The sequence below is a fragment of the Phyllobates terribilis genome, unplaced genomic scaffold (assembly GCF_046119375.1).
Source record: "Phyllobates terribilis strain yellow unplaced genomic scaffold, ASM4611937v1 Scaffold_1__5_contigs__length_1240528914, whole genome shotgun sequence".
Taxonomy (NCBI): Eukaryota; Metazoa; Chordata; class Amphibia; order Anura; family Dendrobatidae; genus Phyllobates; species Phyllobates terribilis.
Window position 1 is genome coordinate 563,350,057 of NW_027362761.1, and position 23,799 is coordinate 563,373,855.

At 45.2% G+C, this 23,799-nt stretch overlaps 1 protein-coding gene across 1 annotated transcript in view; it reads left to right on the plus strand.

The window, feature by feature from the left end:
- Positions 1-21,744, plus strand: part of LOC141270542 (factor XIIa inhibitor-like) — a 76,474-nt gene extending 54,730 nt beyond the window's left edge. The window contains exons 7-8 of the mRNA XM_073680603.1: positions 1,754-1,976; positions 21,364-21,744. Coding sequence (XP_073536704.1) covers positions 1,754-1,976; positions 21,364-21,617 — 477 coding nt within the window. The 3' untranslated portion in view covers positions 21,618-21,744. The remainder of the gene's footprint in view (positions 1-1,753; positions 1,977-21,363) is intronic.
- The last annotated feature ends 2,055 nt before the right edge of the window (positions 21,745-23,799 follow it).

Below are 23,799 nucleotides of genomic sequence, written 5' to 3' on the forward strand. Positions count from 1 at the left end.
TTTTCCTTTTTTCGGTATGAAGATTTGCTTTTTTGCAGGACAGGTTGTAGTATTGAATGACACCATTCATTTTACCATACAATGTACTTAAAAACAGTAAAGAAAAAATCCAATGGCAGTAAAATTGCAAACCCCTCCTCCAAAAAAAACCCACAATTCCAACAAGATTTTTGGGGTTTTATTTTCACTCTGTTCATTTTATGGTAAAAATGGCACGAGATTATGATTCTCCAAGTCCGTACAATTTACAGCCATACCAAACAACCAGTCTTTTTTATTATTTTAGTGGCGACCAAAAAAATTCAAGAAATTTGTAAATTTTTGGTGCTTTTAAACTTTTCTTTTTTTATATGTTGTTTACAAATTGGGTTAATTTAATTTTATATTTTGATAGATCAGACTTTTATGGATACAGTGATACTACGCATGTTTTTTTTTTGTAATATCTTTATTTTTCATAGAGAAAATGTTTGTTTTATTTTTACTTTATTTCTTAGTCCCTTAACCTTTTCCAAGTGGGCGATTTTCCATATTTGAGCTTTCATTTTTTCCTCCCCTTCTTCTAAGAGCCATAACTTTTTTTTATTTTTCCCTCAACATAGCCGTATGAGGGCTTGTTTTTGCAAGACAAGTTGTACTTTTGAACGCCATCATTTATTTTCTCATGTGATGCACTGGAAAAATTGGAAAAAAATATTCCAAGTGTTGCGAATTTGAAAATAAAATGCAATTCTGCAATTGTTTTTAGGGTTTTGTTTTTCACAGCATTCAAAATGACCTAGCAATAGAATTCTCCAGATCAGTACAATAACACAAATATCACATGTGCAAAGTTTTTTCAATCTCTTATTTAAGAGGTGAAAAATTTGGGGGGAAAGTTGTAAGAAAAAATGAAAATATTGTTTGTGTCGCCATTTTTCAAGAACCGTACCGTTTTCATTTTTTGGTTGATAGGGCTTGTCTTTTATAGGGCAAGCTGAGGTTTCTATTGATATCATTTTGGGTTGAAATGATGCTTCGATCACTTATTGTGTTTTTGTGCAATGTCGCTTTTGTTGATTTTTTTTTTCTTTTTTACGGCATTTTCCAGTCAAGTTAATCAACTTTATATCTTGATAAAACTGACTTTTATGGACTTGGAGATTACAAATATGTAATATTTACATTTTTTGTATTCCTTTTATTTTTAATGGGAAATAAACATTTTTTAAATTATTGCTGTCATTTGTAGTACCCTTAAGGGACTTGAACCTGTAATCGGTAGATCACTTGTACTATTTACAGCAATATACTGTAATACATGCATATAGGAAAAAGCATGGCCTACTATGTACTATTAACCCATGGGCAATGAGCAGATAGGCCGCACACTGTAAATGCCATTGCGCTCCAGCTGCGGCTGTTAAAGGCAGATGTTGGCTGAATAACACAGCAATTATCAGCTGGGAAAGATACAGGCTCAGCTCCTGAGCCTGCATCAAAGACAGGGAGCCGGCATTGGACTTACTTACATCCAATGTCCGTAAGAGGTAAAAAGACCACTGACTTTTAGAAAGCTTGACTCTTGAAGACAGCAGATATGGGATTATGTGCTATATAACCATCAAACTTTGGCATGATTTGCTAATGTATGTTTGATATAGATCTGTATCAATGCATTTCATTGCAGAAGCAAAGAAATGATACTCGTATATTACATTGTATTGGTAAAATGATATACTTCATTGACACTTCTTTGACCATTTTTTTCTAGGTGGCCAGATTACCTTTGTCTGGCAACTACAGCCTCATCATCTTTTTGCCTCTATCACAAGGAAAAGAAGGACTGAAAAATGTAGAAAGTCAACTTACAGAAGAAATTTTGAATTTGCTGATTACACAGCTAGAAGAAAGATCTCCACGTGCCACAACTATATCTATTCCAAAGCTGAAACTTGACTCAGAATTTGGCTTAACAGAAACATTAAGTTTACTTGGTGAGTGATATCAAAGTTTACATCTACTGGAGCTTTTCTGACCTCCTAGTTTAGATCCATAGACATTAATATGGAGTCTTCCCCTCTGCAGATATAACAGCTCCTGCTCTTCTGGGAAGGATTTCTAAAAAAGATTTTGGAGGCGTCTGTGGGATTTTTTGCACCTTCATCCTGAAGAGCATTTGTGAGGTCAGACCCTAATTTTGGGGGAAGGCCGGGCTCACAAGCTCTATATTTCCATATTGGTTCATCTCAAAGGTGTTGGATGGGGTTAGGGGTCTGAGCTTTGTGCGGCCAGTCATGTTCTTCCACCAAACTCCCCAACCATGTCTGTATGGAGCTTGTGCCCTGGGCACAGTCCAGGGGAACAGATAAAGGTCTTCTTCAAACTGTTCCCACAAAGATGGAAGATACAATTGCCCACAATGTCTTCTGTCCCGAGGTCGACCCCTGAGAAGTAGCCCATAGCATTATCCTTCCTCCACCAATCTGTACAGTGGACACAATGCAGTGAGGCGGGTAACGTTCTCCTGGAATCACTAAACCCAGACTCCTCCATCAGATGCCAAATAGAGAAGCAAGATTCTAGTTAGAGAATCAGGAGTGCAGTACCAAAGAAAAAGTGCCGGGGCTATAGGGTCTGAGGAATTGTAGTTGGAACCAGTTCCACCTTTTTTTGCCATCCATGTGTTTAAAAGGTCACTTACACTGAAAGATCATTGTATAGAAGTGTTCCTAGAAGTGTTTGTTTCATGATAATTAGTGTTGAGTTAGCATCTCACTACTCGGGATGTTCGGCAAGCACCGAGCATTTCCGGGTTACTCGGGCGGGAGCTCGGGTCTCTGCCCTGCATGTTTGGCGCTCTTTACAGAGCCAATGAACATGCAGGGATTGCCAGCCAGTCACTGTAATGCCGCAGCCATGTTGTTTGTGGGCATTACAGTGATTGGCTGGCCGCACAGCGTCACCTCGAGTATTTAAAACCGGGCGCCGCCATCTTGGACACAGTTTTTTTCCTCAGTCAGACTGTACAAATACCCGTCTTATTAACCTTTTGGTATTTCCCCCCCCCCCCAGAAAAAAAATTGAGTGTGTCTGTGAGTGTTCAGACACAAATATATCTGTTTAAAAGAGTCTGGTTTCGGCCAGATAACTAGAACTGTGGTTTTGCAGTTCCACGGTTCAAATCTCTGTATTATCTACTTTTTTGCCCTTTTTCCATAAAAAAAAACGTTTCAGTGTCTCGCTGCCTATTCAGACACAAATATATCTATTTAAAAAAGTCTGGTATACGCCAGGAAATTAGAGCTGTGATATTCCTCTTCCATGGTTCAAATCTGGGTGTTAGGCTGAGTTCACACGATGCGTTTTTAATGCGTTTCCGCGGCGTTTTTGCAGCTGCGTAAACGCCGCGGAAAAGCATTAAAAACGCATGGTAGAAGGGCAGCAATGTTCCCCAATTGAAATCCGCATGTGCTGTGCCCATGATGCGGATTTTTCCGCAGCGTAAACGCTGCGCTCAAAAATCCGCAGCATGTCAATTAATTTTGCGTAAACGCAGCGTTTTCGCCATCATTGACTTGCATTAGAATTGACTGCATTTGTACTTGCGTTATTGGCGCGTTCTAATGTGCGGATGGTACCCGAGTGTGGAGAAGATGAGACTCTCCTCCACACCCAGGTACCATTAAAAGCTGTAAAAAAAGAATAAAATAAAAAATAAAGATATATTCACCTTCTGACGGTCCCCGGTCTCCTTCCCTCTGCTCGCGTGCAAGACTGAAGGACCTTCGGTGACGTCACAGTCATGTGACCGCAGGCCCTTCAGCGCAGTGTCTCGCGATATCCCGGCAGCCAGGAACAAGCCAGGAACGAACGCGGCAGCACACGCGGGGCCTCAGAGGGTAAGTATAGCTTTATTTTTTTATTTTTAAACATTCTGATACGGTCACACTATATATAAATCCATGATGGTTGCATGGATTTATATAGTTGTGACCTAGTTGTCCAGCACTTTCCAAGTGATGCTAAAATCGCCTGGAAAGCGCTTGTCAATCCGCATGCCGAAACGCATGTGAATCCGCATGTATTCCGCAGGAAAAACACATGTACAATCCGCATGCGTTTTTTCTGCCAGGGAGATGCAGAAATGATGCAGAAATTTTCTGCTTCATTTCTGCATCGTGTGCACATACCTTTAGTCACCTTTTTGCCTTTTTTTCCTTAAAAAAAACAGTTTGAGTGTCTCGCTGACTGTTCAGACACAAATATATCTGTTTAAAAGATTCTGGTGTAGGCCAGAGAACTAGAACTGTGGTTTTCCTCTTCCACGGTTCAAATCTGGGTGTAATCCAACTTTTTGCCTTTTTTACATAAAAAAAACAGTTTGAGTGTCTCGCTGACTGTTCAGACACAAATATATCTGTTTAAAAGATTCTGGTGTAGGCCAGAGAACTAGAACTGTGGTTTTCCTCTTCCACGGTTCTAATCTCCTTTTTATTACCCTTTTGCCATTGATAGTGCGAGTGTAAGCTATTTTACTTCATTTACAATGGGCAAGGCGCGTGGCAAGGGACGTGGAACTGGACGTCCTGATGATGGTGCGTGCAGAGGACGGGGCCGTGCCCAAGGTAAAAATGTGCCACAACCAACAGCCACATCTTCTCGCTCCCAGTTCTTGACCGAATTACTAGGGAAGCACACAACAACACCACTATTGCGAACTGATCAATGTGAACAGGTTATTAATTGGATAGCAGATAATACTTCCAGTCACCTGGGCACCACCACCTTTGGTCTGTCTTCCACACGGTCAAGTCTTAGTAGCCGTGAGTCTCGACCGCATACTCCTCCTCACCCTGATGCTCCTTCCTCCCACCATGCCGAGTGTCGTCAGACAGCAACTGATCCCACAGTTGGACACTCTGAAAAGCTGTTCACTGGTCCATTTCCATATTTGGGCTCCTCGCCTGCTCCGCTTGAAGTGGTGGAAGAGGAGATCCCATGTAGCGATGGCCAAATATTTGAACAGCCATGGCTACAGAAAGGAAACGCTGGCAATTTGTCACAAGAGGTGCACGATGACGAGACATAATTGCCACGAAGTGAGGAGGAGGACCGTGGTGCGGAAGTGGAAGAGGAGGAGGTGGTGGATGATCTAGTAACTGATCCAGCGTGGCAGGAGAACACGCAGAGCGAGGCCAGCAGCACACAGGGGGAGGGAGGCAGAGTACCCCAACAGGCAGGAAGAAGCAGTGTGGTGGCCGCAGACAGAAGGCGGGCAACCGTTCCCTGTAACACCAACACGAGGGACGTTGCCAGTACAACCAGTTGGTCTTCCAGATTCTGGAATTTTTTTAAAGACTCTGCTGATAACACCAAAAAGGCCATTTGTACCACCTGCCAGGCCAGCATCATCAGGGGTGACAAAACTACTAGCCTGATCACCACCATCATGATTAGGCACATGTCAGCAAAGCACCCGACTTTGTGGGGCGAACCCCAGGGTCCACGATCAGTGTCAGCTGGTGTCACCACTGCTTCTTCTGCTGTTGTGCGTGTAAGAGAACCCCCTGTTGTGCGTGCAAGGCAATCCCCTGTCCATACTGCATGCAAAGATGTCCCCTCCTCTCAGTCTTCACTTGTTATGGCAGTTTCTCAAGAAACAGCATCAACGTCCACGTCCTACCGCATAGTTCAATTGTCCATATCCCAGACCTTTGAACGAAAGCGCAAATTCACAGCCAACGCCCCACAGGCCACAGTCCTAAATTCGCACATTTCACAACTGCTTGCGTTGGAAATGCTGCCTTTTAGGCTGGTGGAGATGGAATCCTTCCACAAACTTACGGCGGTGGTCGTCCTTCGGTACTCGGTCCCCAGCCGACACTATTTTGCTCGGTGTGCCATCCCTGCACTACACAAGCACGTGTCCCAAAACATCTGCCGTGCCCTCAACAACGCAGTTACTGGGGGAGTCCACCTGACAACGGACACGTGGACAACTGCTTGTGGCCAGGGACGGTACATCTCCCTGACGGCACACTGGGTAAACATAGTGGAAGCCGGGACCCAGTCGGACCTTGGGACGGAACACATCCTCCCCACACCGAGGATTGCGGGCCCTATGTCAGTCAGAGTTGCCCCCACAGTGTACAGCAAATGCGCATCATCCTCCTACTCCTCCTCATGTTCAGCCTCCATCTCAGATATCACCACATCAGTTACAAGCTGGAAGCACTGCAGTACTGCCTCAGCCAATCGGTAACAGGCTGTGCTGAAACTCATAAGCTTAGGTGATAAACCTCACACTGCTTGTGAGTTGTGGACAGCTGTGAAAGAGCAGGCAGATCTGTGGCTGAGACCGCTGAACCTACATCCAGGCATGGTCGTGTGTGACAATGGCCGTAACCTGGTGGCAGTTCTGAGGCGAGGCAAGATCACACACGTACCATGCCTGGCTCATGTGCTTAACCTCGTGGTTCAGCGGTTTCTTAAATCGTACCCCGATTTCCCAGATCTGCTCGTGAAAGTACGCCGCCTGTCAGCTCATTTTCGTAAGTCAGCTACAGCTTCCGCCACTCTTGCTGTGTTGCAGCAGTGTTTGCAGCTTCCGGCACACCGACTGGTGTGTGATGTCCCCACATGTTGGAACTCTACCCTCCACATGTTGCAAAGGATTTGTGAGCAGAAGAGAGCAGTTGTGGAGTACCAGCATCAACAAGGCCGTCGGTATTCAGTTCAGACTCCACACATAAGACCTCAGGAGTGGACCTGGATGTCTGACATATGTACCATCCTGACAAACTTTGAGGAGTCCACCAAGATGGTGAGTGGCGATGACGCCATCATTAGCATCAGCACCCCACTTGTCTGTCTATTGCAATGCTCTCTGCAGAGAATTAAAGAGGAGGCATTGCAGCCAGAGTATGATGAGATGGATCAAGAAGCTATAGCGGGTGATTACACACAGCCCAGCCTCATCTCATCCCAACGTGCATTGGGGGACAATGAGGGAGAGGAGGAGGAGGAGGAAGAACAGGAGCTGGTATCATGCGCTGTAGACGGTAGTACCCGTACAACTGTCATACCGTCGGTTCAACGTGGGTGGCCTGAGGACAGGGGGGAGGAGGAGGAGAGCATGGTCAGTAGTCATCTTGCAAAAAAGAAGACTGAGAGGAGACTTAATAGCTGTCTACAAATATGTCAAGGGCTGTCACATTGTAGAAGGATCATCTTTATTCTCATTTGCACAAGGAAAGACTAGAAGCAATGGGATGAAACTAAATGGGAGGAGACACAGATTAGATATTAGAAAAAACTTTTTGACAGTTAGGGTGATTAATGAGTGGAACAGGCTGCCACGAGAGGTGGTGAGTTCCCCTTCAATGGACGTCTTCAAACAGAGGCTGGACAGACATCTGTCTGAGATGATTTAGTGAATCCTGCTTTGAGCAGGGGGTTGGACCAGATGACCCAGGAGGTCCCTTCCAACTCTACCATTCTATGATTCTATGATTCTATGGTGAGGACACGGAAGTCTTGCCTGTTATCAGTCTGGCACGCATGGCTGACTTTATGTTATGCTGCCTTAACCGTGACCCTCACGTTGTCAAAATGTTGGGTGACAGTCATTACTGGTTGGTGACACTTTTAGAACCCCGCTACAAGGAGAACTTTCACTCTCTTATTCCTGAGGTGGAGAGGTCAACAAAAATGGGGCAGTACCAGAAGGACCTTGCTGCAGAACTGTTAAAAAAATTCCCATCTGAACACGCTAGTGGCAGAGGTCACAGTTCATTGCCCAACCAAGGCGTACAGGCGAGAGAGATGCAATTCCAATCCAGCAGAGGCAGGGGAACACTGTCAACGTTCTGGGACAGTTTTCTGAGACCGCCCAGCTTACAGGACCTGAGGCGCGGGGTACTCTCACAAGGAGTGGAAAGTTTCAAAAGATGGTGAGGGAGTACCTTGCTGACCGTACCAGAGTCCTCCGTGATTCCTCTGTGCCTTTTAATTATTGGGTATCCAAGCTGCACACTTGGAATGAACTCGCTCTGTACGCCTTGGAGGTCCTGGCCTGCCCTGCCGCTAGCGTGTTATCCGAGCGCTTTTTTAGTGCCGCTGGGGGAATTATAACTGATAAGCACACTCGCCTGTCAACTGACAATACTGACAAGCTGACCCTTATCAAAATGAACAAGGCTGGAATGGGCCAGACTTCTCTTCACCACCAAATGACAGCAGAGTAGCATAAAGTCAAATCCACTGTGTTATTTCGGGAGGTGTATTCCCATGCACCACTTCACACCTACACATGGGTATACGCTTCCTCATTTCGGCTGTTTTTTGCTCTTTTCCTTTATCCTCAGCCTCCACCACCACTATACCACCTGGGTGACCGTGATCCATGTTGCCAGCATTGCAAGTTCCTCAGTCCTAATTTTTGGCAGCTTTTGCTTGGAAGGCATAGGCAAAGACTATCGGAGACCCACTCCCCAATAATGGCAATAATGTTTTTAATATGCTGTACTGCATGTGACGCGCCCCTGGGCCTGCGGTGTCGTGCGGCATCGCGCGCACGGGGGCTTACCCGGAGCCGGATCAGATAGGGGTAGTAGTCTCGTGGCGGTGACCCGGTCCGTGCCCAGGGAGTCAAACTGAGCGGCAGTATTTAGCAGTAGATGTTAGAAAGTTCGACTACGCCACCCGTGGATTGCGGTCACGGAACCGCCACTGCACGGCAGACCGCTGAGGCCGGTGTTGTTTGTGCAGCTGAGAATGAGATGACTCCCCACGGGAGGAGTATGGCCTCAGGGCAGATCTGTTAGAGATGATGATGGGAGTGATGGTGCGGGCGTCCCAGTGCCGATGGTGCAGGCGTGACGACGGAACACTGAGGCGGGAAGTGCAGTTTCAAAAGCTTTACTCACAGTTCTTTATCAGGTCCCTTGTGCACAGTTAGGACCACCCGAGTCGTGCTGCGTCCACCAGGTCAGGGACTCGGCCAACTCCCAGGCAATTCCAGAGCGTGGTCCAGAGCTCCCCTCTCTTCCTTCCTACTGGCCGTCCCCACCAGGGACCCACCTTTGTCCGGCTTCCTCGGGCCTTATGGGGGCAAAACCTCTCTCCGGTTTCCCTGACCCTATGTGGCGTGCCTTCCTGGTGGATGTGGCGAGGGGTCGTGCCAAAGCTTGACCACGACCTTCGGTTCCTGGCTAAGGATGATTAACCTCCACCAGTTTGGGATCCGGTACCCTTCTCTGCCAACCCTTCACCCATTTTAGTTCTCTCGTGGGATCTCAGGGTTCCCTCTATGCTTGCGTCTCTGGGCCTTTCTCTGTGTTCCTCTTCTTCCTTCTCTCTCTCTCTGCTTCAGGCCTGGCTCTGGAGCTGGGCCCAGACGGAGCCGCAGCTCCCTGTCAGCCCTCTCTGGCTGAGCTCCTCTCTGCACAGAGCAGACCCAAAAAGACCTCGTCCTAAGATGGCGCCCACCTTATATACTCCCTCTAACACCCGAGCCCAGGTGACTAGCACCCAATGGGCTCCTACCTATGCCCAGAGTCCCTCCCCTATCTGCTCCTACACTACTGGGATGTTCCTCCCCCCCCCCACTCCAGCCAGGGACAGACGCTGTCGTACCTGCACATCTATCTGGTGGGAGTACCGTTGTTCTGTCCCCCGGTAATGGGGTGAGTGTAGTGCATGCAGCTATCTGAGCTCAGTTCCACACTCCATCCTTACCCGGGAGTGGAATACCACACCTCTGGACTGAGGTGCAATACCCCTGTAGCAGCCGAGTCCTCGGGGTGCTACACATGGCTCTTGTAAGGGGCATTGCAAGTTCCTCCGTCCTTATTTTTGGCAGCTTTTTCTTGGAAGGCATAGGCAAAGACTATGGGAGACCCACTCCCCAATAATGGGAATAATGTTTTTAATATGCTGTACTGCATGGCTTTTTCAAGGGGCAATGCAAGTTCCTCCATTCTAATTTTTTGCAGCTTTTGCTTGGAAGGCATAGGCAAAGACTATGGGAGACCCACTCCCCAATAATGGGAATAATGTTTTTAATATGCTGTACAGCATGGCTCTTGTAAGGGGCATTAAAATCATCTTGTTAAGCTACTGTGACCTCCACGTCTCTTCCAAGGGTCATTGATATTGTCTTTTTATTTCCCTGGGACCTCCACGTCTCTTCCAAGGGTCATTGATATTGTCTTTTTATTCCACTGGGACTTCCACGTCTCTTCCAAGGGGCATTAAAACCATCTTGTTAAACCACTCTGAACTCCACCTCTCTTCCAAGGGGCATTAAAACCGTCTTATTAAGCTACTGTGACCTCCACGTCTTTTCCAAGGGGCATTAAAACCGTCTTGTTAAACCACTCTGAACTCCACAGCTCTTCCAAGGGGCATTGCAGTTCCTCATCATTTTTGGAAAGCTTTCCATTCACTGCTTAGGCCAACAGTGTACAGGAGACCCAGTTGCTATAAATGGAAAAAACGGTTTAGTTAAGGCCCTCTGACCTCCATGACACTTCCAAGGGACATTGGAGTGCCTCGAAATTTTTGGTAGGCATTGCACTCACTGTATGCCCTATAACTGTGTAGCCGAACCGCTCCTTTTGGTACAGAAACATATCCTACAAGACATGTGTGGTTGACTAGCCTGATATTGATGTGAATGGTCCCTGTTCCTCCTGCTCTTTCTCCTTTGCCACCACCTCATCCATCATTCATCACCTGAAGCTTTGTTTTAACGGGAGTCATAGAACTGGGATAGTAATGGCTGGGGACTGAGTATGGAGACCTCACTGCCGACGCAGCCATGAGGCAGTGGCCAGCTTCGGCCCCCTCCAAACTAAAAGGCCCCATTTCATATTGCAGCCTGCGTGTGGGTGGGTGGTTGGCTGAATATTTGCGCTTGCATTGCAAGGAAAGGGGGAGGTACAATTGAACACTGCCCTGGGACAAGGACTTGCACAGGGATAGTTGCAAGTCTGCATTTTCTGATGCGGCAAGGATCACTTCTGATGGACACACTTTTAGGCAGTGACCTGTGTGTCAGAGATGCTTCCAGGGGTCTTCCCCAATCTGTTCCCATGTCTTTTCAGCACTGTATGCATGTGTCACACAGCTCATGGCCAGATAAGGTTGTAAAATGTTAAAATGACATTTCCCCGTGAATGCATTTGTCACGGTTGAAAGCAATACAAAAGTGCAAAAACGCATAAAAAATGCTACTTGTGAACATAGCCCAAGGTGTGTAGGAGTATTTTTGTTTATGGTTATTTATTTTACCTTATACACAAGTCTTTACCCTGGAAAGGATGTTTCTTAACATATTTCACAGGAAAGCAGTTTCAGTTTAGTTTTTGAACGTTTTATTGTGAGCCCGTAAAAGTGGCTTAATACCTCTGACCACGTTGTTGACAGCAGTGACCTGGGGGTCAGAAATGCTTCCTGGGGCGATCCCCATGCTGTTCCCATGTCATTTGAGCACTGTCACTATCGTTTTGGGCACTTTTTAGGCTTTCTACAGACTGCCGGGGGTGCCGCCGCAAAAATGCTCGGGTCTCCCATAGACTAACATTGGGCTCGTTGCTCTGGTCGAGCACCCGAGTATCACGGCGAGCTCGGCCCGAGCTTCAAGTACCCAAGCATTTTAGTGCTCGCTTAACACTAATGATAATCTTTCAGGGTAAAAAGGCTGCCAATCACTGATGAAAGAACAAAACGCTAACTTGTCAGGTCAAATTATTTTTAAGATTGTATAAAATCATTGTTTTCGGCAGCACATTGTCATTTGTAAACAGGACATGCGCTACCGAGAACAATGGTAGCCTATGCACACTGAATGATCTATTACTGATTGATCAGTGTACATCATTTAGCGCTGTGAGTCAGTTCATGTAAACAGATCCTTAATCAGGACACTGATGTAATCGTTTGGTTTCTCCTCCTCTGACCTCTGGACCTTGGGGGATGGGCCCCAACCATCTTTCTGTATTCTGTAGATTAATTCATATATAGTTAATTGATTCTCTGCTTTTGATGAAAAACTTTACCTGAATAAAAACTTGCAACCTTTGCCAGGGCAGACTTTAGCATTAAGCCATAGGCGGCATTGCTAAGTATAGGAGAATTTTCTCTTTCTAAGGCCACGGCCCCTCTATCAGTATTTGGTCAGTATTCGGTCAGTATTTTTTCTCAGGTGTGGGAACCAAAACCAGGTGAGGAACAATCAGAGAAAATGTATAATAGAAACAAGTCACCAATTCTGCATTTATTCAAATATTTATTCAAATACTGATAGTGGGGCCATGGCCTAAATATGTAAATACTATTCTTCTTCCTTACAGGTAAAATGTACTGGTTACATGAAGATACATCTCTTTATATGAGTATATCTGTACTAGCTATTGAACCCATTCTACGCCCGAGTGGCGAGCATTTTTATTGGTATATGGTCTCCCATGTTGGTATGTGCTGCCCCCTTCCTGGTATTTGTGCTGCCACCATCCTGTCCCCACCATCCTATCCTGGTATGAATGGCACCCCTCATCCCCATCCTGGTATGTATGGCACTCCTCATCACTATACTGGTATGCATGGCACCCCTCACCCCCAATCCTGGTATGCATGCCACTCCTCACCCCCAATCCTGGTATGCATGGCACCCCTCACCCTCAATCCTGGTATGCATGGCACCCCTCACCCCCAATCCTGGTATGCATGGCACCCCTCAACCCCAACCCTGGAAGGCATGGCACCCCTCATCCCCAATCCTGGTATGCATGACACCCCTCACCCCCAATCCTGGTATGCGTGGCACCCCTCATCCCCAATCCTGGTATGTGTGGTACTCCTCATCCTTATCCTGGTATGCATGGTACCCCATCCCTCATCCCTCATCCTGGTATGTATGGTATCCTTCATCCTGCTATGCATGGGCCCCTCACCTACATCCTGGTATGCATGGTACCCCTCATCCCTATCCTGGTATGCATAGCCACTCATCCAAATCCTGACATGCATGGGCCCCTCACCCACATCCCGGTATGCATGGCACCCCTCATCCCCAATCCTGGTATGCATGGCACCCCTCATCCCCAATCCTAGTATGCATGGCACCCCTCATCCCCAATCCTGGTTTGCATCGCTCCCTCATCCCCAATCCTGGTATGCATGGCGCCCTCATCCACAATCCTGGTATGCATGGCTCCCTCATCCCCAATCCTGGTATGCATGGCTCCCTCATCCCCAATCCTGGTATGCATGGCTCCCTCATCCCAAATACTGGTATGCATGGCACCCCTCATCCCCAATTCTGGTATGCATGGCATCCCTCTTCCCCAATCCTGGTATGCATGGTACCCCTCATTCCCAATCCTGGTATGCATGGCACCCCTCATTCCCAATCCTGGTATGCATGGCACCCCTCATTCCCAATCCTGGTATGCATGGCACCCCTCATACCCAATCCTGGTATAAATGGCACCCCTCATCCCCAATCCTGGTATGCATGGCTCCCTCATCCCTAATCCTGGCATACATGGTACCCCTCATCCCCAATCCTGGTACGCATGGCACCCCTCATCACCAATCCTGGTATGCATGGCTCCCTCATCCCCAATCCTGGTATGCATGGCTCTGTCACCCCCAATCCTGGTATGCATGGCAACCTCACCCCCATCCTGGTATGCATGGCACTCCTCACCCCTATCCTGGTATACATGGTACCCCTCATCCCTATCCTGTTATGTATGGTACCCCTCATCCTGGAATGCATGGCACCCCTCATCCCTATTCTGGTATGTATGGTACCCCTCATCCTGGTATGCATGGCACCCCTCATCACCAATCCTGGTATGCATGGCTCCCTCATCCCCAATCCTGGTATGCATGGCTCCGTCACCCCCAATCCTGGTATGCATGGCAACCTCACCCCCATCCTGGTATGCATGGCACTCCTCACCCCTATCCTGGTATACATGGTACCCCTCATCCCTATCCTGTTATGTATGGTACCCCTCATCCTGGAATGCATGGCACCCCTCATCCCTATTCTGGTATGTATGGTACCCCTCATCCTGGTATGCATGGCACCCCTCATCCCAATTCTGGTATGTATGGCCTCCTCATCCCAGAAACCTGGTATGCATGGCACCCAATCCCTCATCCTAGTATGCATGGCACCCCTCATCCTTATCCTGGTATGCATGGTACCCCTCATCCCTATTCTGGTATGCATGGTACCCCTCATCCTGGTATGCATGGCACCCCATCCATCTTCCTGGTATGCATAGTACTCCGCATTCCTATTCTGGTATGTATGGTACCCCTCATGCCTATTCTGGTATGCATGGCACCCCTCACCCCCAATCCTGGTATGCAAGGTCCCCTCACCGCCCAATGCTGGTATGCATGGTCCCCTCACCCCCCAATCCTGGTATGCATGGTCCCCTCACCCCCCAATCCTGGTATGCATGGTCCCCTCATCCCCCAATAATGGAATGTGTGGTACCCCTCATCCTGGTATGCATGGTCCCCTCAACCCCCAATCCTGGTATGTGTGGTTCCCCTCATCCTGGTATGCATGATCCCCTCACCCCACAATCCTGGTATGCATGGTCCCCTCACCCCCCAATCCTGGTATGTGTGGTACCCCTCATCCCACAATCCTGGTATGTGTGGTACCCCTCATCCCCCCAATCCTGGTATGTGTGGCCCCCTCACCCCCAAATCCTGGTATGTGTGGCCCCCTCATCCCTTTCACGCTGTACACATAAACAAAAAAATAAACACTTATACTCACCTTTCTTTCCTGTGCTCCAGCGCTGCTGCGTCCTGTTCTGCCAGAGGCCGGGGGAGGAGTGTGGCGTTGGAGTACACACGTGCCCATACCGCGCTGTTTGGCGCCATTTTGCTGAAGACACACTGCAAATGTGTCTTCAGTAAAATGGCGCCGGATAGCGTATGAGCATTTCCGATCCGACGCCTTACTCCTGCCCCAGTCTCTGGCGAAGAGAGGCGCCGTGGCGACGCTCCTCCCAGTCAGGTAAGTATGTAAGTATGGCGTCGGAGATCGCAGTATGCGTTCAGTGTCTACGCATACCGTGATCTCCGGCGCCATACACTCTTCTTACCTGTAACGGCTGGATGCCTGCGCAGTCTATAGAGGCTTCAGACAGAGACATGCATCTCCCATTATATTATAGATATATAAGTACAACTCTACCTACCCGTAAATTAGAAGTAAATAAAAAACAGATTTTTTAATAATGAAAACAGTTCCATTTTTTTTTACACTTTTTAAAAATAAACGTTTATTTATGATTAATGGTAAATGTTAAAAAAATACTGTGATTGATTCTTTTTTCTCTTCATTAAACCTAGAAGAAAGATAACAGAAATGTATCTTGTGCATATGTGTTTGGCAAAATGTCACTTAAAAAATAACTTCAGCTCAGACAAAATCAAAATCCTCACTTATCGAATGTGACAGAGTCACTGGCAATGTACACTGGGTACGGAAAGTATTCAGACCCTTTTAAATTTTTCACTCTTTGTTTCATTGCAGCCATTTGGTAAATTCTAAAAAGTTCATTTTTTTCTCCTTAAAGTACACTCAGCACCCCATCTTGACTGAAAAAAAACAGAAATGTAGAAATGTTTGCAAACTTATTGAAAAAGAAAAACTGAAATATCACATGGTCATAAGTATTCAGACCCTTTGCTCAGACACTCATATTTAAGTCACATGCTGTCCATTTCCTTGTGATCCTCCTTGAGATGGTTCTACTCCTTCATTAGAGTCCAGTTGTGTTTAATTAAACTGATAGGACTTGATTTGTGATTTGGAAAGGCACATACCTGTCTATATAAGACCTCACAGCTCACAGTGCATGTCAGACCAAATGAGAATCTTGAGCTCAAAGGAACTGCCCAAGGAGCTCAGAGACAGAATTGTGGCAAGGCACAGATCTGGCCAAGGTTACAAAAGAATTTCTGCATTACTCAAGGTTCCTAAGAGCACAGTGGCCTCCATAATCCTTAAATGGAAGAAGTTTGGGACCACCAGAAGTCTTCCTAGACCTGGCCATCCAGCCAAACTGAGCAATCATGGGAGAAGAGCCTTGGTGAGAGAGGTAAAGAAGAACCCCAAGATCACTGTGGCTGAGCTCCAGAGATGCAGTGGGGAGATGGGAGAAAGTTCCACAAAGTCAACTATCACTGCAGTCCTCCACCAGTCGGGCCTTTATGGCAGAGTGGCCCGATGGAAGCCTCTCCTTAGTGCAAGACATATGAAAACCCGCATAGAGTTTGCTCAAAAAAACATGAAGGACTCCCAGACTATGAGAAATAAGATTCTCTGGTCTGATGAGATGAAGATAGAATTTTTTGGTGATAATTCTAAGCGGTATGTATGGAGAAAACCAGGCACTGTTCACCACCTGCCCAATACAATCCCAACAGTGAAACATGGTGGTGGCAGCATCATGCTATGGGGGTGTTTTTCATCTGCAGGGACAGGACGACTGGTTGCAATTGAAGGAAACATGAATGCGGTTAAGTACAGAGATATCCTGGATGAAAACCTCTTCCAGAGTGCTCTGGACCTCAGACTTGGCCGAAGCTTCACCTTCCAATAAGACAATGAGTCTAAGCACACAGCTAAAATAACAAATGCGTGGCTTCAGAACAACTCTGTGACCATTCTTGACTGGTCCAGCCAGAGCCCTGACCTAAAGCCAATTGAGCATCTCTGGAGAGACCTGAAAATGGCTGTCCACCAACGTTCACCATCCAACTTGACGGAACTGGAGAGGATCTGCAAGGAAAAATGGCAGAGGATCCCCAAATCCAGGTGTGAAAAACTTGTTGCATCATTCCCAAGAAGACTCATGGCTGTACTAGCTCAAAAGGGTGCTTCTACTCAATACTGAGCAAAGGGTCTGAATACTTATGACCATGTGATATTTCAGTTTTTCTTTTTTAATAAATTTGCAAAAATGTCTACTTTTCTATTTTTTTCAGTCAAGATGGGGTGCAGAGTGCACTTTAATGAGAAAAAATGAACTTTTTAGAATTTACCAAATGGCTGCAATGAAACAAAGAGTGAAAAATGTAAAGGGGTCTTTCCGTACCCACTGTATGTGAGGGGAAATATGTATCACGAAGATTCCTATCTTCTGTGATGTGAAACCCAGAAGTTTTTCTCCAGCATGTTATGTGCTGAGTGGTTAATCGACCATGACAGGGTTGGGATTTTTGTGAGTAGCTGTAAGAGATGGGCGTGATGGACACTCACCATATCTCCACCTCAAGGGTGTGGTTCAGCAAGTTAAAAGTCCGGAGTTTTTTTCTGTTTGTGTGTTTGGAGGCAGAAAGTCTCCAGTCTCGAGATCAGGTGTGAGCTGAAATTTGTTGTTTCCCACAAGACCCTAGCCGCAGTGGAAAGGGACTTTTTACATGCTCTTTATTCTCAGTTATGCCAGAAAGGGCTGTTTTGTGTTACTATTTTTGTTTTTCTGGTTTATGGTGTAATAAAACAACCATGGACTTTAACCCCAAGTGTTCCTGTGTCTACATCAGTAGCGGAACAACACGAAGTTAGCCTAAAAATAGGAAAGTAATGGCTGTTATAACTTTGAATGAAATGACAAAAAAAAATCGTATGAACAAGTGCATCACAAAGATGTCATTGTATATGTATGTGTATATTTTACATACGCTTGTACTACGTCTGTGTGGTCTTAATCGGTAATGTATAAATGCGTGTATAAAGTATTAGCATTGATAAAGTCGAGATGACCAAATAAATTCGAGTGGAATTGAATTCCACTCGAATTTTACAAAAATCTGGTTAGTGGATCCAGCAAAATGATGTCAACTGGCCATTTTTCTAAACTATAAAAGGCTATCAAAATGTTAAAAAAAAAATCCTTATACTCATTCTACCGTTCACCTCTCCAAACCCTCTGCATCAATGCTTCGGTTCTCGTTATGTCTTCAGATCGCCACTGCTCACGATCTGAAGACGCAGCAAGGACCAGACTGGTGATGCAGAGGGGTGGGAGAGGTGAGCGGTAGGATGAGTATAAGGATTTTTTTTAAATATTATATTTATTGGGTTCTGAGGTCTGGATTAATTATTTATTAAATGAATAATTATTTTATTGATTGCAATAATTCTTTATTATACAACGAGTGGATGGTGTGATTATTGTAAGCTTATATGTGATAGTAAATTGTAATGGGAAGGGAGTGATGCATTATTAAACTAACGTGGCGGAATGATGGATGATTATTACTGCAATGCTTTACCCACACCAGGTTTCTGTGAGGCTGATATGATTTCAGTAATAGGGTGTAATAAGACTAGGGAAGATCTCATTCCTATAGGGGTTGATTATTAGCCCCTGCTAAAATAACATCAGCCCCTACAGACATCACATGGGCCCACAGAAGTCACCTGTGTGTACAGAAGTAATATCATTGTCTCTAATGCCAAATGCTGATAAGAACTTTGTAGGGGTTCATTTAAAGGGATTGTCCAGCTAAATGTAAAATTGCCAGGGGGCTTTGGATTCGTCAAAAATAACAAAATCAATTAATTCAGCCGGCACCTGACCACCGTTCACCAGACAGAGGACCACTGCGACCTGCGATTGGTTGCAGCAGTGATGTGACTTGAACAGTGAGTGTTTAGAAAAACATCTGATGCGCTAATCAAGTCAACAGATGTTTGGGTTTTTTGGAGGATAGAAGGGGAGAAGGGAAGGGGAGTGTCATTTAAATTTTTTCCTCAAGTAATGGAAAAATCAAACACTCGTGTTACGTAGGCAATGGCATATAATATATCTCAGAAATTGCCACCCTCTCCCTTGCCACAAGATCCAGAGCGCTGCAGCCTGCCGCTGTGCTGCGCACACTGGGAGCAACCTTTGTGCTGTCAATCACATGAATTCTTCTACCTATTTAGTCTCAGATGCTGCATCACAGTCACATATACGGAGGGCACAATAAGTATTGAACACGTCACCAATTTTCTAAGTATATTTCTAAAGGTGCTATTGACATGAAATTCTCACGAGGTGTCGGTAACAACTAATCCAATCCTCACAGGCAAAGAAATCAAACCATAGATGTCCATACATTAAGTTATGTGTAATAATGAGAAATGACACAGGGAAAAAGTATTAAACACATGATTAAAGAGAAGTGCTAAAAGCCATGGACAGTCATGACACCAGTGTCACGGGTGTGTCAGGTTTGACAGACAGTCATTCTGGATCCGGCTTTAGAAGGTCGCTGCGCTTGGCCTTGCAGACACCTTCTCGATCCTTTCATCATCCCTCCCTCTCTAGGACCCAGCAATGATCTCCACCTTCTGCAGCTAATTGACACACCCTTGCTGGATCTTTAAATAGTTTCTCCAGAGAGTTGCTGGTGATAGAGTAAATTCCTCTGTTCAGGTCTGGAATTCGACTAGATTCTCCTTGGAGTTCCTTTGTGGATTGTAGTTGTTATCACTCTGGTGTCTTCTCAAAGCTAAATGTATCCCCTTGTATGTTTCCTTTGTTTCTCTTTAGTTGCAGTGGGGCTGACTAGTGCTCACCCCTCCCCCTCCCTACCTACGGCCTAGCTCTAGGGTCAGCCAGGGCTAAGGTATCCTGCTCGGCGATAGGTTCGGAACCTATTTAGGGACGATAGGGGAGTCAGGGTCTTGTTAGATCTGCTTAGGGGTCTCCATCCCCCCTTTCCCTAGTTGCTGGGCTTCCCCCCTTTTCCCTTTGTTGTACGCTGGGTTCTTCCCATACCTAGCATGATAACCAACTATCAGTTACTAGAAAGCAATCCTGCCATTTAGTGAAAAATAATATCAGCTGATGGCCTATGAAAATGTGTCTCATTACCAAGGTGCCACACAAGAAACATCTCATAATGGGTAAAACCAATTAGCTGTCTCAAGACCTTTGCAACCTTATTGTTGCAAAATATACTGATGGCATTGGCTACAGAAGAATTTCTAAACTACTGAAATCTCCAGTGAGCACTGTTTGGGCCATAATCTGAAAGTGGAAAGGTCATCATTTCACCATAACCAGTCACGACCAGGTGCTCCCCGCAATATTTCAGACAGAGGGGTGAAAAGAATTATCAGAAGAGTTGTCCATGAGCTAAGGATTACCTGTGGAGAGCTACAGAAATACCTGGAATCAGCAGGTACAATTGTTTCAAGGAAAACAATAAGTAATACATTCAACCTCCATGGCCTGTATGCACGCTCATCATGCAAGACTCCATTGCTGAACAAAAAGCATGTTCAAGCACGTTAAAATTAAAAGTTTGCTTAACAACATTTAGATAAGCCTGTGAAACACTAGGAGAATATAATCTGGTCAGATGAGACCAAAATTTAACTCTTTGGATGCCATAATACACCCCATGTTTGGAGGCCAAAAGGCACTGCATAGCACCCTAACCATACCAACAGTGAAGTTTGGCGGTGGGAATATCAAGGTGTGGGGCCGTTTTTCAGCATACGGCACTGGGAAACTTCATATGATTGAAGGAAGGATGAATGGACAAACGTACTGAGACATTTTTGATAGAAATCTGCTATCATCTACCAGGATGATAAAGATGAAATGAGGGTGGACATTTCAGCAAGGCAATGATCCCAAACACATAGACAAGGAAACTCTCAATTGGTTTCAGAGAAAGAAAATAAAGCTGCTAGAATGGCTGAGACAATCACTGGACTAGAATCCAATCAAAATTTTTTGGAAGGAACTAAAGCTCAGAGTTCATAGAAGGAGCCCACGGAACCTTCAGAATGTGAAGAGTGTTTGTGTTGACGAATGGGCCAAAATCACACCTGAGCAATGCCTGCAACTAGTTTCTCCATACAGGAGGCTTCTTGACCAACAAAGGTTTTTGTACGAAAAATTTAATACATTTCAGTAAATAATTTCAGTTCAATAATTTTTCCTTGTGTCATTTCTCATTATTACACATAACTTAATTTATGGACATCTATGGTTTGATTTCTTTGCCTGTGTGGATTGGATGGGTTGTTACCGACATCTGGGGAGAAATTCATGTCAATATCACTTTTAGAAATATATTTACTTAGAAAATTGGTGATGTTTTCAATACTTCACCCAATGTATGCTACTGTTTCCGTTTCCTGTTATTTGGTAGTGTGGGCTCATCTCATTTTGCTATATGACTCTATGTATTCTAGTTAGTCCCTTGACCCCAATGCAAAAGGTATTAAAGGACCCCGATATAATGAGTGATGTTGTACTTTTACGTGAATGCAACCTTGGTACCTCCTAATACCACACGTTAAAATTATTTGTTTTTGTCCCACAGGTCTCTATGATCTTTTTGAAAACCCAGAGTTCTGTGCCCTGTCAGATGAGAGTGATCTTGTAATCAGCGATGTCCGTCATCGTGCTGTTTTGGAAATCAAAGAAAGTGGTGTAAAAGCTGCAGCTGCTACTTCTATCACTGTTGCTCGCACGATGCCAGTGTTTTCAGCGGATAGACCTTTTTTGTATGTTTTGGTTAATGATAAAAACAAAATCCCCATTATTATTGGGCGCGTTACTGACCCCAGTAAGTGACTGTAAGTAAAATCATCCATTGAGTAACCTGCAATGGCTCTTATTTAGAGATGAGCAAGTCGATTTGAGTCGAATCAAGTTCACTTCAAATTTCACAAAAAAAAATAAAAATTCAGATTTGCCAGAATCCAAATTCTTTTGATTCACTTTCAAAATGTCTTCTCTTCCGACATCTTCAGCTCCTCGGCATCACTTAAGGCCTTGTCATGTCTTTGGAGGTGTCGAAGATGCCAAAGCAGAACATCGGACTGGACGTAATGACAGGCTGTCTAATAAGTAGATCAGAAAAAAGCCAGGTGAAGGTTGAGGAGAGTATTTATTTTTTTTAGCCTACAATTATTATAGAGACCCCAGAGTATAACAAGGGACATTTGATTTACATCCAAAAAATTCAATGGAAACCGAATTTTCCAGTCGAATTCGAGCAAATTTGCCAAATTCGAATTTTTGCAGATTCGCTCATCTCTAATCATATTTCTTGATTACAAATCAAATGTAACCAGATCCTTTCTTATTAGCTTTAATTCAATAGACTAATATAGATACATAGTTCATAAAAATAAAAGAATATATGATATACACAGCAATGCTAAAAGAATAACAACAATCAACAATCCTCTCGTGTTTTATTATCCTGACCAAAAGATCAGAAGTGGTCACTAAAGGAGAGTTTATATCACATTTGTGGTGTGTGCTTACAGTGCCAAAAAACATGTGCTAATTGTGTCTATAGGGTTACATTAGGGCATGGTTTACATTGCGTGTTACCCTTATATTAGTGGCTCCATTGGGGCTTACATCTGAAGCCCTGCAAAACGGGATTCGGGTGGATGTGCTGATGGCACCATTGACTGTAAAAATGCAGACGGAGGTGAAGCCACTGTGTGTGCTTTATCAAACATCATTTTCGTCTGTATCTGCCAATTTGAAGTGGCCTCCAAGATGCAGTCAACCACATCTTCAAGTTCAATACTTACGAAAATGAAGTTAGACAGAGTACACAGTGACTCCGTAGCATCATGGCCAAATCCTGATTTCCAAGTCTTCAGATGTAAATCCTGATAGTTTTCTATTCTCATGTCAGTGGCTCTTTGTTGTTACACACCTGTACCTGGTCTGGGCTCTGCTCCTTCTGCCCCGGTCCGTTGAACTTTCTGGTGCTCCACATCGGGCTGTGCAGGTGGCCAGGCGTGTTTCCATCTGATGAGCTGCCTGGGTCTATTTAAGGGCTAAGACTCACACATGGGTCTTGATATTGAATCTGTGACTAGACTTGCAGTTTGTGTGTGCACAGCATCCTGGCTGCTGGCAGCAGGACGTCTCCTGTAAACCAGCTGCTTCTAGCGCTTCTTCTTCCTACTTGTCTATGGCTTTAAGTGACTCAGGAATTCTGTTGGCTACCTGTCCCCAGGTCTCCTGGACCCCTTGTCTATGTTCGCCTGCAGTTTTCAGGACGTCTTCCTGGCTTTGTGCAACTTCCTTGGTTTCTGACTTTCCTATTACTACGGATTGTTATCTGCTACCTGCCTGCGGTTTCCTGCATTCCACCTGCTTACCTGCAGCTTCCTGACATAATCTGCCTGCCTGTGGTTTCCTGCACTCCACTAGCTTCCTTGGTTTCTGACTTTCCTGTTACTCCGGAGTGTTATCTGCTACCTACTTGCGGATTCCTGCTCTCCACCTGCTTGCCTGCAGTTTCCTGATGTCCTCCGCTTGCCTGTGGTTTCCTGCACTCCACCTGCTTGGATGCGGTTTACTGATGTCTGTCTGCTTGCCAGCGGTTTCCTGACGTTCTCCGCCTGCCTGCGGTTTCCTGTACTCCACCAACTTGACTTTTCCCAATATTTGTTTTCTTTCTCTTTTTTACTTGAATGCATGTAATTGGGGCTAAAAAACATTTTTGTTATTGGATTTCACTAACATTGTTTTGCACAGTTTGCCTTCTATAACTTGTGGTTGCATTGTTTATTGCTGGCTGCAAAATGAGTTAACCAAAAATCCATCAATGATGGTTTGACGGTGAGTCTGTAACTCTGTTATATTGTGAGCTCCTCTTAGGTGATTTATGACGTTAGACCACATCAAAGTTGAATGTGCAGGTATACAACAAACATGTAATAGTCAATTGCAGCAAAGTATTTAATGAAACCCAACTGTATAAATATATACACTTAAGTAAAAA